General features: G+C 38.7%; 1 protein-coding gene across 6 annotated transcripts in view; it reads left to right on the top strand.

Annotated features, from left to right (window-relative positions):
- The window catches only part of GOLGA4 (golgin A4), a 127,946-nt gene that overhangs the window by 33,906 nt on the left and 80,690 nt on the right, over positions 1-13,350 (top strand). For all 6 annotated transcript variants that reach the window (XM_077774002.1, XM_077773996.1, XM_077773997.1 and 3 more), the window contains 3 exons: positions 5,478-5,792; positions 7,548-7,595; positions 9,191-9,247. In XM_077774002.1, the coding sequence (XP_077630128.1) occupies positions 5,478-5,792; positions 7,548-7,595; positions 9,191-9,247 (420 nt within the window). The remainder of the gene's footprint in view (positions 1-5,477; positions 5,793-7,547; positions 7,596-9,190; positions 9,248-13,350) is intronic.

Consider the following 13,350-nt stretch of genomic DNA (forward strand, 5'->3'; position numbering starts at 1 on the left):
TTAGTTTTATGACTATTGTTCTAAATTCTTGTTCAGTTATTTTGCTTGTATCTGTTTTGAGCAGTTCTTTAGCTGTCATGTCTTCCTGAAATTTCTTTGGAGGAGAGTTCTTCCGTTTCATCATTTTGGTTAGCTTTCTGTCTCTTGTTAGGTTTAAAAGCTTGTTATGCACCCTGCACCTGCGAGTACTGTTCTATTACAGAAGGCTCATTAACTGTCTAGGGCCTGTCTGTTCAGGAAATGTTCTTTTAATGTTGTCTCTTGGTCTCTCGTTTTGTTTGTTATTTTATTTCCCTACTCGTAGTGGTATTTGGGACTCTGCACCATGTGTACTTTGGCTTCTTTCTTGAGGTAGCCCTGGAAAAGAAAACAGACAGACAAACACACAGGGAACAAAGGCACACAAGCGCACAGACAAATCCAACAAATGAGCAAACCAAAAGGGAAAAAGAAAAAGAAAGTAAGAAAAAGAAAACAAAAAACAAAAGAGAAGAAAAAAGCAAAAGAAGCCAAAGGTCAAAGGACTGTCTAAAAGCATAAAATCAGAATTCCAAGCTACAAATAAAGAGCAGGATGTATGCAGTGCTCATGGAAGAGCATATACAAAGAGAGAAATGACAGGGTGGGGAGAAAGTGAAATTGGACAATGACCAGGCAGAAAGACTAAGAGGCTTAATTCAGAGAGAGAAAGAAGAGAATATGGTAGGAGGCGAGGAGAAAGAAACGAACAATGATTATTGTTTTCAACTTATGAATAGTACTATGAGCATTATTTTAGAAATCTTTTTTGGGTGTATTTTTTTTTTTTCTTTTTGACTGTTATTGTATACTAATAATCATTGTGGCAAGGAGGCATAGAAATGGATCTTTTCTAAATGAGCACATGTAGGGGTGAGAGTATGTGTGTGGCAGACAGGGCAGGAAAGCTTAGTGCTTTCTGCATGTAGTATACTAGTTTAAGTATTTTAAATGTTTTCATTTATTTAATTCTTATAACAATCCTACTGGGGAGGATTGTTGTTATTTCCATTTTACAGGTGAGAAAATTGAAACAGAGGCCTTAAAGCTAGTAAGTGGTAAAGCTGGGATTCAAATGAGGGAATTTGGTTCAGAGCCTGTGTTCTTAGTCACTGTGCTGTGCTGTAAGTGACTGTAGTTATTTTGGGGGCATAAACAACTCGGCTGGTTGTTACACCAGTATGTAGGTACCTAATGGTGAGTCAGAATGCAGGAAGTCCTCCAGTAATGGTTCTGGTAAAAGCTTAGGCCATAAAGAAAGGTTATTTCTGAAGTTTCCTGAAAGAGCTGACATTTGAGCTGAATTTTGAAGGGTACCTGGATTTTCATAGGCAGGGAAATTATGGGCAAGGGTACAGAGGCACACAGTGATGCATTTGTTGAGGGGGTGGAAAGTTGCCTGTTATGACTCAGGGTTTTGGTACATGGAGGGGTGAATTTAGAGAGAAATGGATCTTGGGAAATGGGAACCTTGAATATAAGCTCAGGATCTTGAGCCCTATATTAAATGGGAATCCAGTTTAAGAATTGGAATGAAATGATCTGAATGATGTTTTAGGAAGACAGTTCTGGTGACAGTGTGACAGGACAGGTTGGGGTAAGAAATGGAGGCAAGGGAACAGAAAGGTGCTGCAGGTGTCTAGCTTGTGGAGGGTAAGGTTCTGAACAAGAATTGTGTTGGGAGAATAAAAAGGAGGGGTTGAAAACGGGGTCAAATGGGGGAGACAGAAAGGAATTAAAAGTAACTGTGATATGCTCATTTATTTTTGCTTCTCCATTTCTCCTTCTCTACCCCCCCATCGGTTTTTTCATTCATCAAAAATGAATTCTAAATCTGAGAATGCCTTTGCTATCAGAAACCTGAAGACAGTTGGCACTAGTGGGAGTGTGTTTTTTCACATATCAGAAGGCCTGAGCATAAACAGTCATTAAGGGCCCTTTTCCATGTAGCTTCTTGTCCCCCCACATCGTTACCACACTGCCTTTCACCCTCACAACTATAAGTTGGCCTCCAAGAATTACGTCTTCATTCTAGGCAGGAGGAAAGACCAAAGGCAAGGACAAAAGGTATATTCCTTTTTGTAAAGAAAATAACATCTCTCCTAGAAGGTTCCATTTTATAGATTTCCATGTATAGTGTATCATAGTGACTGAACTTTGTCACCTGGCCCCCTCCTAGGTGAAACGGGGTCTGGGAAAAGCTAATTAGAAAAACCCCTTTAATCGAAATATATCACAATATAAAACTTGTATACAGAAAAGTATGATGTACACCTTATACAGCTTTCTGGATGCTTACAAACCAAGTCACTTTTGTAGCCAATGCTCCCAGTCAAGAAACACAAATTACCAGTGTCTCACTCCCAAGGATAACTACTATCCTGACATCTAGGTTAATTTTCCCTGTTTTTGAGCTTTATGTAAATGGAATACAAATGAGTACTCTTTTGTGTGTCTTCTTTTGCTCAGTGCTTCATGAGATTCATCTGTATCGTGGTTGTAAGTTATTCTCGTTGATGTCTAGTATTCTGTTGGTGAACAGACTGCAGTTTTTCCTTTTGGTTATTGATAGGCATCAACAACAGCTTCACATTTGGGGCTGTTTTGAATAAGATTGCTATAAACTTTTTAGTTTCTCTTTTGCTGAACATACATACACATTTCCATTGAGTCTATACTTGGTAATGAAACTGCTGTTTCAGGTTGTGTACATGTATTTAGTTTTAGTAAATACCGACAGATAGTTTTCCAAAGTGGACTCAATCCATATCCTTACCAATACTTGGTGTTTTCCATAGTTTAAATTTTAGCCATTCTGGTGGATGTTTGGTGGTGTCTCATGTTGCTTTAATTTGTACTTGGGAAGGTGAATATTGTTACTCTGAACAAAAGTGGGGCCTGGTAAAAAGAAAAAAGGAAGATTAGATATTAGGTGGTAGCCAGTATTTATTGTTTACCTGAAGCTAGTCATACTTTGAAGTATTGCACATGTATTGATTTATTACTCTTCACAACTACCCTGTGCGATAGTGAGTTCAGCTCTTAACCCCATTTTACATATTAGGAAGCAGAAGCACAGAAGGTTAGGTAACTGGCCCAAGGTCATACTGCTTGCCCAAGGTCATACTGCCAGTAATGGCAGAGATAAGTCTTGGGGCCAAGCTGTCTGGTTTCATAGCCTGTGCTCTTAGCTACTGGATCCCATAGAAGGCTCTGCCACATAAGCTTGCATTTGACATTCTTACTTGTAAGTCTGTCTTTTATTTTAGTCTCCTTTCTCTTAGGTTGATGATCATTATTAATGTATATTGAGTATGTGCTACATTGTAAGCACTTACAATGTAATAATTTAACGCATTAATCCTTGTGGCATCCATATGAAGTGGGCGGCATCATCATCATCATCATATAATGACTTTTTTTTTAATTTTATTTTTATTTTTTTATTTTTTATTTCTAGGAGAGAGAGAGAGAGTGTGAGCAGGGGAGGGTCAGAGAGAGAGGGAGTCACAGACTGAAACAGGCTCCAGGCTCTGAGCTAGCTGTCAGCATAGAGCCCGACGCAGGGCTCGAACCCATGAACCGCGAGATCATGACCTAAGCGAAAGTCGGACGCTTAACCGACTAAGCCACCCAGGCGCCCCATATAATGACTTTTATCATCCCCATTTTACAGAGGAAGAAATAAGACTAGTGAAGTTAAGTGATTTGGTCAAGGTCATGTAGAACATAATGTGGGAACGAGGATTTGAATTTAGGCACCCTAATTTGAACAGTCCAAAGGAATCCCTACACTCAGACATGTTACTTCGAAAGCAGTGAGGTCTCAGTTGCTAGGCTTATCAGCTTCTGCAAAGACATGCCTTTGACATTGTTCATTAGCTACTGGCTGGCCCTTAAAACAGCCACTGTTCCTAGTGTTATTCAGATTTGCTTCATTTGTTTATCCTAGGGCAGTTCACCGTATGTGTGAAGTGAAAAGCACTTTTTGCATAGGTCAGAAGTGGCTGGTCATGGAGTATCAGTAAAGCAGTACTTAAAAGGTTTTGAGTATGAGGGTCTCCCCTCTCCCTTAAGACTTTCTCCACCCGCCACCCCCCTTAAAGGTAAAACTTGCACATTATGAAAAAAGAGTGTTTGTGTAAATGTATGTACTGTATGTATATGGAAAAGTACCTGTAATTGCTTTAAATCAAGATGAGTTCACAGTATGCATGTTGTTTTCTAACTTGTTTTTTTCCACTTAATAGTATGTCTTCAGCCTCTTTTCACATATTGTAATATACATAATATATACTTAAGTGGTGTACATTTGGGTTGTTTCCAGTTGTTACTATTAGAAACAACCTGTGATCAATCTCTGTGCATATGAAGGGGGAGGGACATGTTATCTCCTCTTACTCCCACCTTGCCTAATACTGTTACTCAGTCTCTAGCATCCATGAGGTAAGTATTCCTGGTTCCATTTTTAAAAATTGTATACGCAAGAGAATATCTTTGTTTTCTTGTAATTTTTTCCCACACATGACCTCAGTCTTCCCTGAGCATTCATTCCTGGCCTTGCTGAGATCTTGCAGGTGACCCTGTGGCACACTAATGAGAATGAGTTCCTACGAAGCACCTGTTAAACACTGACTGCTGTCCCCTGAACAAAACAATGCAGTTTAGAGCAGTTTGTTGAATTACATTATTTTTCATTGTTGTTATTCAAGTTAATACATTCAAATTAAGAGAATGGCTCATGCTTATTACTGTTTTTAACATCAGACTTACTGATCTGTGCAGGGGTTCTAGCTCAGGTTTTTCAGTCATCTTCCATGACTTTTTAATGCTTATTTTTATTCTCAGTAGACAGAATGGTAATTAGCCCGAGCTGGATGTCACCAGTCAACCCTGCCTGGCATTCTCTTAGTGAATAAAGTGGGCTTGCTAAGCTTTCCCCTCCCCCTTACCCCATTCCCCTCTTTTGTGAAAGAGGGCAGCCAGGAGTGAGCACCTCCTTAGAGACTCAAGGTAAAGCCCACTTGATTTTAGCCACACACTTCACAACTTATATACCCCCATTTTAGGCACAGGGTATATATACTGGTGATACAGATATCACTGCTTCTAAGGATCTTCTAGTAGCATGGACCCTTGTTCACAGCACACCTGAGAGGTCAGCTGGGAAGGTATGACATCCTTCTTTTTTACAGATGTGCAAACTGAAGGGAAGTTACTTAGTGAAGGTTGTTCCACTGCTTGGTGACGGACCTGGGACCTGTACCTCAGCCCTCTGAGTCTAGTGCTTTTTCAGAAATAACCAGGTGTCTTTTGTTTTTCAGAAAGCAATGTATTATGTAAAATGTCAGGAATGTAAATTGAATTTTTTAGAGCTTTTAACAGATTATTGATGGTGGGGAATACCAGAAGCCTAAATGTGCATTTTAACCACACATTTTGTTGGGTTTTGGTTGCAGTCAGGTGACACGCAGTCTTTCACACAGAAGCTCCAGCTCCGGGTACCTTCTGTGGAGTCTTTGTTTCGAAGTCCACTGAAGGAATCTCTATTCAGATCTTCTTCTAAAGAGTCTTTGGTACGAACATCTTCCAGAGAGTCCCTGAATCGATTTGACCTTGACTTTTCTGCGGCCACCTTTGATCCATCCTCTGATATGGAGAATGAGCCGGAAGACTCACTCACTAATTTAGACAGTCTCAACAAAGAACAGTTGATTCAGTGCTTGCGAAGAATGGAACGAAGGTTGAGTAGCTACAAAGGAAAATGTTCAGAGGTAGGAGCATATATTTTTTTTTTTTTTTTTTTTTTTTGCCAATACGAAAAATTTTCCCCTTGTTCTCTGGTTCATGTTATTGTATGGCTTTTATTCTTATGGTTGGCTAAGCTATCAATTCCCCATATACGCTGATTAATCCTAAGGGTATTAGTTGCCTCCCTGTCCTGTGCAGTTAAAACTATTCTTCCTTGGGAAAGCTTTTCTGGAGTGATTTGCCCATGGATTTTTTTTTTTTTTAAAGACAGTGCATAATGTTTTATTGTCTTAACAGTTTGTTAACTCAGCATTATAGTTAGGTACTACACATTATTGATTTATTACTCTTCTGTACCACCTCAAGTAGAGTCGTGCAGCTTATAAGGCATGAAAAGAACACATAGTCTTCATGTCTGTCTTTCCTTGCCATTGTAGGTGACCAGGATAAGATAGTGCTGTAAGTGACATCTCATTGTGGGGTTACTCTGCCTGTTCTATTCCCTGCTTGTTGACCACCATTTTCCTGTCTGGTAATAAGAATACCTATTTTAAGGTGGTAAGAGAAGATGATTGTGGTCTTAGGCAGATTTTTTATTTTATTTTATCTTTTTATTTTATTTTTTAATTATTTTATTTTTGAGACAGAGAAAGAGCATGCGTGGGGGAGGGGCAGAGAGAGGGCAGAATCTGAAACAGGCTCCAGGCTCTGAGCTGTCAGCACAGAACCTGATGTGGGGCTCGGACCCACGAACCATGAGATCGTGACCTGAGCCGAAGTTGGAGGTTTAACCAACTGAGCCACCCAGGCGCCCCTTATTTTATCTTTTTTAATTCTTTATTGCTGGACTCACCTTCCATGACTGCCTGCCTCTCAAACTCAAGGCATCAGTAGATGCGTTTGGAGGCACACAATTGCAGGGCTCAGAATAGGGGAGTGTTTCCTCTTAAAGCTGCAGCCTATCTCTTCAGAGCCCTCTTGTACTTCTGAAGTAGGGTCCAAATAATACATTGGAGCCATGTGCTTATTCTTCAGATAATAGAGCTATGTAATCTATAGGTTTAAAAGATTTGTTCGTCTATAATTTCATCAGGTTGTGCTAGAATGTTTAAATATCCTATTTAATTAGGTTAAATGGCTAAACATCTCTTTAGGACCTAAATTAACAGTTTTGATCTCTTGGTTATGAATCCCTTTCTTCAGATTTTTACCCAGCCATAGTCACAATTCCTATAATCAGAGACTTTTAGAGATGAGTTACATGGTCTATAATAGTCCAAAGCAAAAAATCACCCAGTGAGCTTGCTAAATAAATACATATCCCTCCCTCCACTCCCCACCTCCCGCTTCATTCAGTTAGTTTGGGGTGGGACCCAAAAATCTTGTCTTCCTAGCAACCTCCCAGGGGATGCTGTTGCTGATGGTACTGGCTTCTGGCTACCATTTGATGAGCTTCGTGCCTTTAGGCAAGTTGGTTTTGATCTGTACCCCATTCATAATTAGGTACTGAAATTTAAAGATGTATGTGCCTGAGGTGAAATTAAGTACAGATTTAATATCTTTATAGAGTCAAGTTATATTTTAGTTTTTAGAAATATATTTCCTTTTTTAGCCTTGACTGTGCAGTATACACATCTAATTAGGTTGAATTATCTATAAAAGGATTCTTCTAATTTGTTTGTTTTTGACTTTCATAAAGAGATGCTTTAGCAATCTTTAAAATAATTCATTTATTTAGGAATGAACTGATAATATTGGTGACTCTTTCTGTCTTTTAGTTTGTTATAGCTTATCAGACTCTTCAGAGAGAGAAGAAGAAGCTCCAAGTAAGTGATATCTTGGCTGTGATATTGATTCATACAGTATTTAAAAATTAGAGTCTTATAGTAAGATAGTTCTGACCCTCACTTTTAGTAATTCCACATGTGATCCAAGTATTTAATCCATTTTACTACTGAAGGTTTTTTTTAAGTTTATTTATTTATTTTGAGAGAGAAAGAGAGCACAAGCAGGGTAGGGGCAGAGAGAGGGAAAGAGAATCATTCTCCAGGGCTCGGACTCACGAACCACGAGATCATGACCTGAGCTGAAACCAAGAGTCGGACGCCTCACCAACTGAGCCACTGAGGCGCCCCGTTGTTTTAATAAAGGGAGTGAATGAGAAATTCTGGAGATTTTCCCTCTGGTAAGGATGGACTTTTTTGAGTTTTGGATCCCCTGCGGTGTTTAAGAGGTTCAGATTTAAGGCCTGTTTGCCTCTTTCGAACACGCTTTCTAGTGTCTCAGTTGGCAGGTTGCATCTTTGTTTCAGTGGTAGGGACATACAGCTTTCTAAGCTTTCCCTTCTATTTTTGACGTATCTGCAGACATCTCTGTTCCTTATCATTATATCAATGTCCAAACGCAAGCATCTTCTCTGTTTTTTTCTGAGGCTGCTGCCTGTAAAGCTCTTGGTTAAGTATGTGGAGAGAGAAAGCTCTTCTGGGTGACCCACCTCAGCCCTACTGTGTCACCCTGTTCTGTGGCTAGACATTTCTCACCAGGTATCCCAGGTGATAATTCATAGGTCAGAGCTAAGGGGAGTATCTATTCCACTTCAAACGGGACCATCAGTTTGCTGTGATAAAATATATAAATATTTATTATTTGGAATCATGCTGTATTAATTTCTGCTTCTGTCCTGCCTTGAGAAGGATGGGGAATATCAGCTTATTTTTGTTAGGGGATTGCATTTTTTAATCTCTGCTGTATCACTTATGATAAACATTTTAGCATCTTTTAATGGTAAAATATAACATATAGAAAGTCCTGCACAAAAAATATAGTTTTACTTTTTTACAATAAAAGTTATTAACAGTTTAACATTTTGTTCCCTCTAAAGACACTAATTTCCTCCTGTGCAGTATTGTAAAATATTTAATCTGCCATAAATAATAATCTCCATTAAGTACAGCATTAAGTTTTCTGGCTTTAATCTGGAGTATAATCCATTCAGAATGATAATGCCAGTTATTTATTGTTGACTCAGTGTTCTCATTGTCTATAACAAATGTGGAAATCAGGTTATTACAAATAAGTTTTTAGTTTGTTAATGTTTTCTTGAACATGGGGTCTTTTGAAATGAGGGGTAGCTCTGATTTAATACATTGTATTGTTAATATTTCATAAATTCATACTCAGAAATTCATCTTATTCCTACAGTCTGGGGGTACCTTGTTTGTGTATCTATGAATTGTCTATTGATTTTTATTTCTAGATGTATGTAATTCTGCCACTAAGTGGCGGTAGAGAACTGTGGTTCCATAGTCCCAATGTAAAGGATGTTAAAGTTCAATAATTTGCATTCTTTTTCTATTTGTTTTTCATTAGTACACCATGCAGTTATTTAAACCAACTTTTTTTTTTTCTTTTTAAATTAAAGGGTATATTAAGTCAGAGTCAAGATAAGGCACTTCGGAGAATTGGAGAGTTAAGAGAGGTAAGCTGTAAGGGTTAGTACTTTGAGAATAGTCATTAAATCTCTCATATATATCAGAACTCTTGTACTTGTTGGGAGAGTTTCACATACCCTTCCTTAGTTCCAGTAAAAATTAAACAGCCCAGCCTATAAGATCAGGGACCAGTCCTTAAAGTCTTTATTTGTGTGGATTCCCTAAGATACATACTGTTTGTGGAATTAATGACATAAGAATATCTTATTTAGGGGCACCTGGGTGGCTCAGTTGGTTAAGCATCTGACTCTTGGTTGTGGCTCAGGTCATGATCTCACGGTTCATGTGTTGGATCCCTGCTCTAGCCAGTCCGGCTCCGCGCTGACAGTGAGGAGCCTGCCTGGGATTCTCTCTCCCTCTCTGCCTCTCCCCTGTGCATGTGTACACACACACACCCACACCCCCCTCTCGAAAATAAATAAACTTAAGAAAAAAAGAATATCATTGTGTATGGTGAACACATTATAACCACCACCAAGGTCAGGAAATAGAATGTTCTTAGTCACCCAACCCAGTCATAATCCCGTCCCTTTCTCCAAAAATAACTACTGACTTTTGTTGCACTTCCTTGTGTCTCTTTAAGCTTTATTATTTTTTTTTTATGTTTCTTTATTTTGAGAGAGAGACAGAGAGAGAGACAGAGAGAGAATCCTAAGCAGGCTCCACACTGGCAGCGTGGAGTCTGAGGCAGAGCTGAAACCCATGAACCGTGAGATCATGACCTGAGCCCAAACCAAGAGTCCAACACTTAACTGACTGAGCCCACGTACCCCTAAGGTTTTATCTCGTAAGTGTGCACCTCTAGACACTACAACCTTGCCTGTGTAAAAATTGTTTTGATGTATCTTAAAAAGTCTTCTTAAATCTACACATCACCCCTGCATTCCTTTTTTCCCTTACAGTTCATCTGTTGAAGAACCTGATAATAAATTAAAAGACCCAAAATCATGTATTGGCCTTATTCCAGCATTATAAACACAGCAGTCTTAGAGTAACAAGACTAATACTACCACCATCAATTATAATTAATGAAATTAGTTAAATAAATTTTTATATACTATTCCATTTTTTCCACCATTTAAAAATCTTTTTCATATCTATACTCTTAGATCATAAGCCATTACATTTCCCTTTTAATCCTTGTGAAAATGAAAACCCTCTTAGGAAATACTTGTCAGAGCCACAGATTGACAAATTTTAGTTATTTTTAGTATCTGCCTACTTGTATTAGTTTTTTATGGCTGCTGCAACAAATCACACAACCTTAGTGGCTTAAAACAACACAAATCTCAGAAATTTGACACAAGTCTTACCAAGCTAAAATCAAGGTGTCGGTTGGGCTGTTCCTTCATGACGGTTCTAGGGGACAATCTGTTTCTTTGCCATTTCCAGCGGTTGTGGCTGCTACATCCTTTGGTCCTTTGACGTAGCAAAGCCTCTTGCCTCCATGTTCAGAGCTATCAATGTTGCATCTCTGCCCATTCTACCATAATCACTTCTCCCCTTCTCTCTGAACGCAGTTGGGAAAGGTACTGATTTTAAGAACCCATGTGTTTAGATTGGGCCCACCCACATAATCCAGGATAAACTTATTTCAGAGCTCTTAACTGAATCACATCTGCAAATTCTCCTGATATATTCCAGGTTCAGGAATTAGGACTTGGGATCTATGGGGCCGTATTCTGCCTACCACACTGCCTGGTCAAGACTGTAATCTGTGAAATGGCCAGGGGACAGCTGGGCCAAGGGAAAAGAGGAGGAACAAGGAGTCCAGGGGCCACATAGTAAATTGCTGTTTGGTAAATAGCTATACTATTTTTTTTAGCAGCTAAGATCTATTTCTGAACTATAACCCTGGTTCTAGTTACATGAAGAGAGATTTATTCAGTAATTTACATGTGAATACTAAATGGATAAGTGAGGGCTGGGTATTTTAAACTTTGTTCACAAAGAACAAAATATTTCCTTTCATTAAATAGTATAATCCATAAAATCATGATTCGTATTTAATTAAACATTCAAAGTGGTATAAGTCATAAAATATTTTGTTTCTTTGGAATTAAAATCTGAAGAGAAGTTACACACAGGTTTATTAGTACTTTATTGATTTAGACCAGGCAAAACAGTGTAATTTGCTGTATTTTGTCGTAGGAAGACATTCAGGGTATCAGGAAGGGTGTCGGGTTTGAGGCTAGTATTGAGGAGAAGAACTACCAGGACTTCCAGTGCTTTGACGAAACCTCGCACGCGATGCCTTCTGGCTGAGCATCTGCGGTTTCATATTGGAGCGTTCGCGGTGCCCCTGCGGGTTGCAGCTTTCTGCAAGTTTTCTGTGGCTGAACCAAGAAAGAAGACATATGCAGATTTCTACAGAAATTTATGATTCCACAAAAGATTTTGAACAGATGAAGAAGGCTGGTATCTTTCAGGGTGTAAAATGATTTTGGAGTATAAGGAATCTCTTTGGGTTGAGTTCCATGGAAGTTTGTCACTGATCTGTGTTTCTCAGTTATGGAACATGAATACTCGGTTATGGAATAGTTTCTCTTGATAACTAAACAGCTAACAAATACTGTGGACAATCATAAAAAGAAGATATTCAGTAAACATTGCTGACTTAGTATTTTATTTCTTCCTCATGTTGTTACGAATATACACATGAGTAGAATCCATGAAGATCTCTCCTAACATTTTTCGGAGGACAAAACAAAACAGCATTTGTATATATATGTCTGTACATATATGTGTGTGTGTGTGTGTGTGTGTGTGTGTGTATATTTGTCTTATGTTCATGTCTAGCATATTAGGTATTTGTTAATGAATCAGGTAAAGAAGTAAAAAGGTGAGCAAAACCATTCCCAACAGATAGCATCTAATTTTCTTTGCCTGATCTTGAATCTTGTAACATCAACAGATATTAAATAGGAATATCATTTTATGAGAAAGGTAATAAAATTATGAAAATTATGAGTTCATCCATACTTGATAGGGTTCTAATTCCCTTTTAAGGTCATGTAAATGGGGAATAAATGAAGACACTGTCTTAGATATTTCCTCCTTTCTCTGTCCTTCAGTCTGTGCATGGCATGTACTTCTTCCAGGCTCACCCAGATGCTGTTCATTATACGTAACTACTGTTCTCAAAGCTGACTTTAGGGAGGAGTTCATTTTTTGCAGCTTGAAATCACATCTGAACATAATGGGTAGCAAAGGGCAGAGATAAAAAATAGTGAAATAGTTAATGTATTTGATACATTCTACTCATCAGGATTTCTAAGGATATAATCAGAAAGACCTTGCAAATCATATGCATAAAAATTTTAATTTCACAATTTGCCAAAATTTGGAAACAGTCCAAATGGCCAACAATAGGAACATTATTGAATTAGTTTGTTATATTATAGAGCTGTTTATTATTATTGTGCTAAAAAGTTCTAATAGCGGGGCGCCTGGGTGGCTTAGTCGGTTAAGCGTCCGACTTTCGCTTGGGTCATGATCTCGCGGTTCGTGGGTTCGAGCCCCGCGTCGGGCTCTGTGCTGACTGCCAGCTCAGAGCCTGGAGCCTATTTCAGAGTCTGTATCTCCCTCTCTCTCTGACCCTCCCCTGCTCACGCTGTCTTTCTCTCTCTCCTAGAAATAAATAAAAATATTAAAAAAAAAAAGTTCTAATAGTATAGATATACCCTGAAGGTCTAATCAAAATAAATTTAAAAAAATTTTTTAATGTTTATTTATTTTTGAGAGAGAGCGAGAGAAAGATAGAGCACAAGTCAGGGAGGGGCAGAGAGAGAGGGAGACACAGAATCTGAAGCAAGCTCTAAGCTCTGAGCTGTCAGCACAGAACCCAATGCAGGACTCAAACTCCCCAGCCATGAGATGATGACATGAGCCAAAGTCAGACATTTAATGAACTGAGCCACCCAGGCGCTCCAGAAGAAATTTTTAAAGTAGGAAATGACCCCCGATTCTAGGGTCCAGTTCTACAGCTAGCAAGATCCCTGTCATGGGAATATTGGACAAATGGCTAGTCGGCCTGTGCACTGTTATCAGGATATAAGTAGACAGTTAATAAGTTGTTTTTTTTTTTTTT

This window comes from Crocuta crocuta, unplaced genomic scaffold (assembly GCF_008692635.1).
Source record: "Crocuta crocuta isolate KB4526 unplaced genomic scaffold, BGI_CrCroc_1.0 scaffold541, whole genome shotgun sequence".
Lineage (NCBI taxonomy): Eukaryota > Metazoa > Chordata > Mammalia > Carnivora > Hyaenidae > Crocuta > Crocuta crocuta.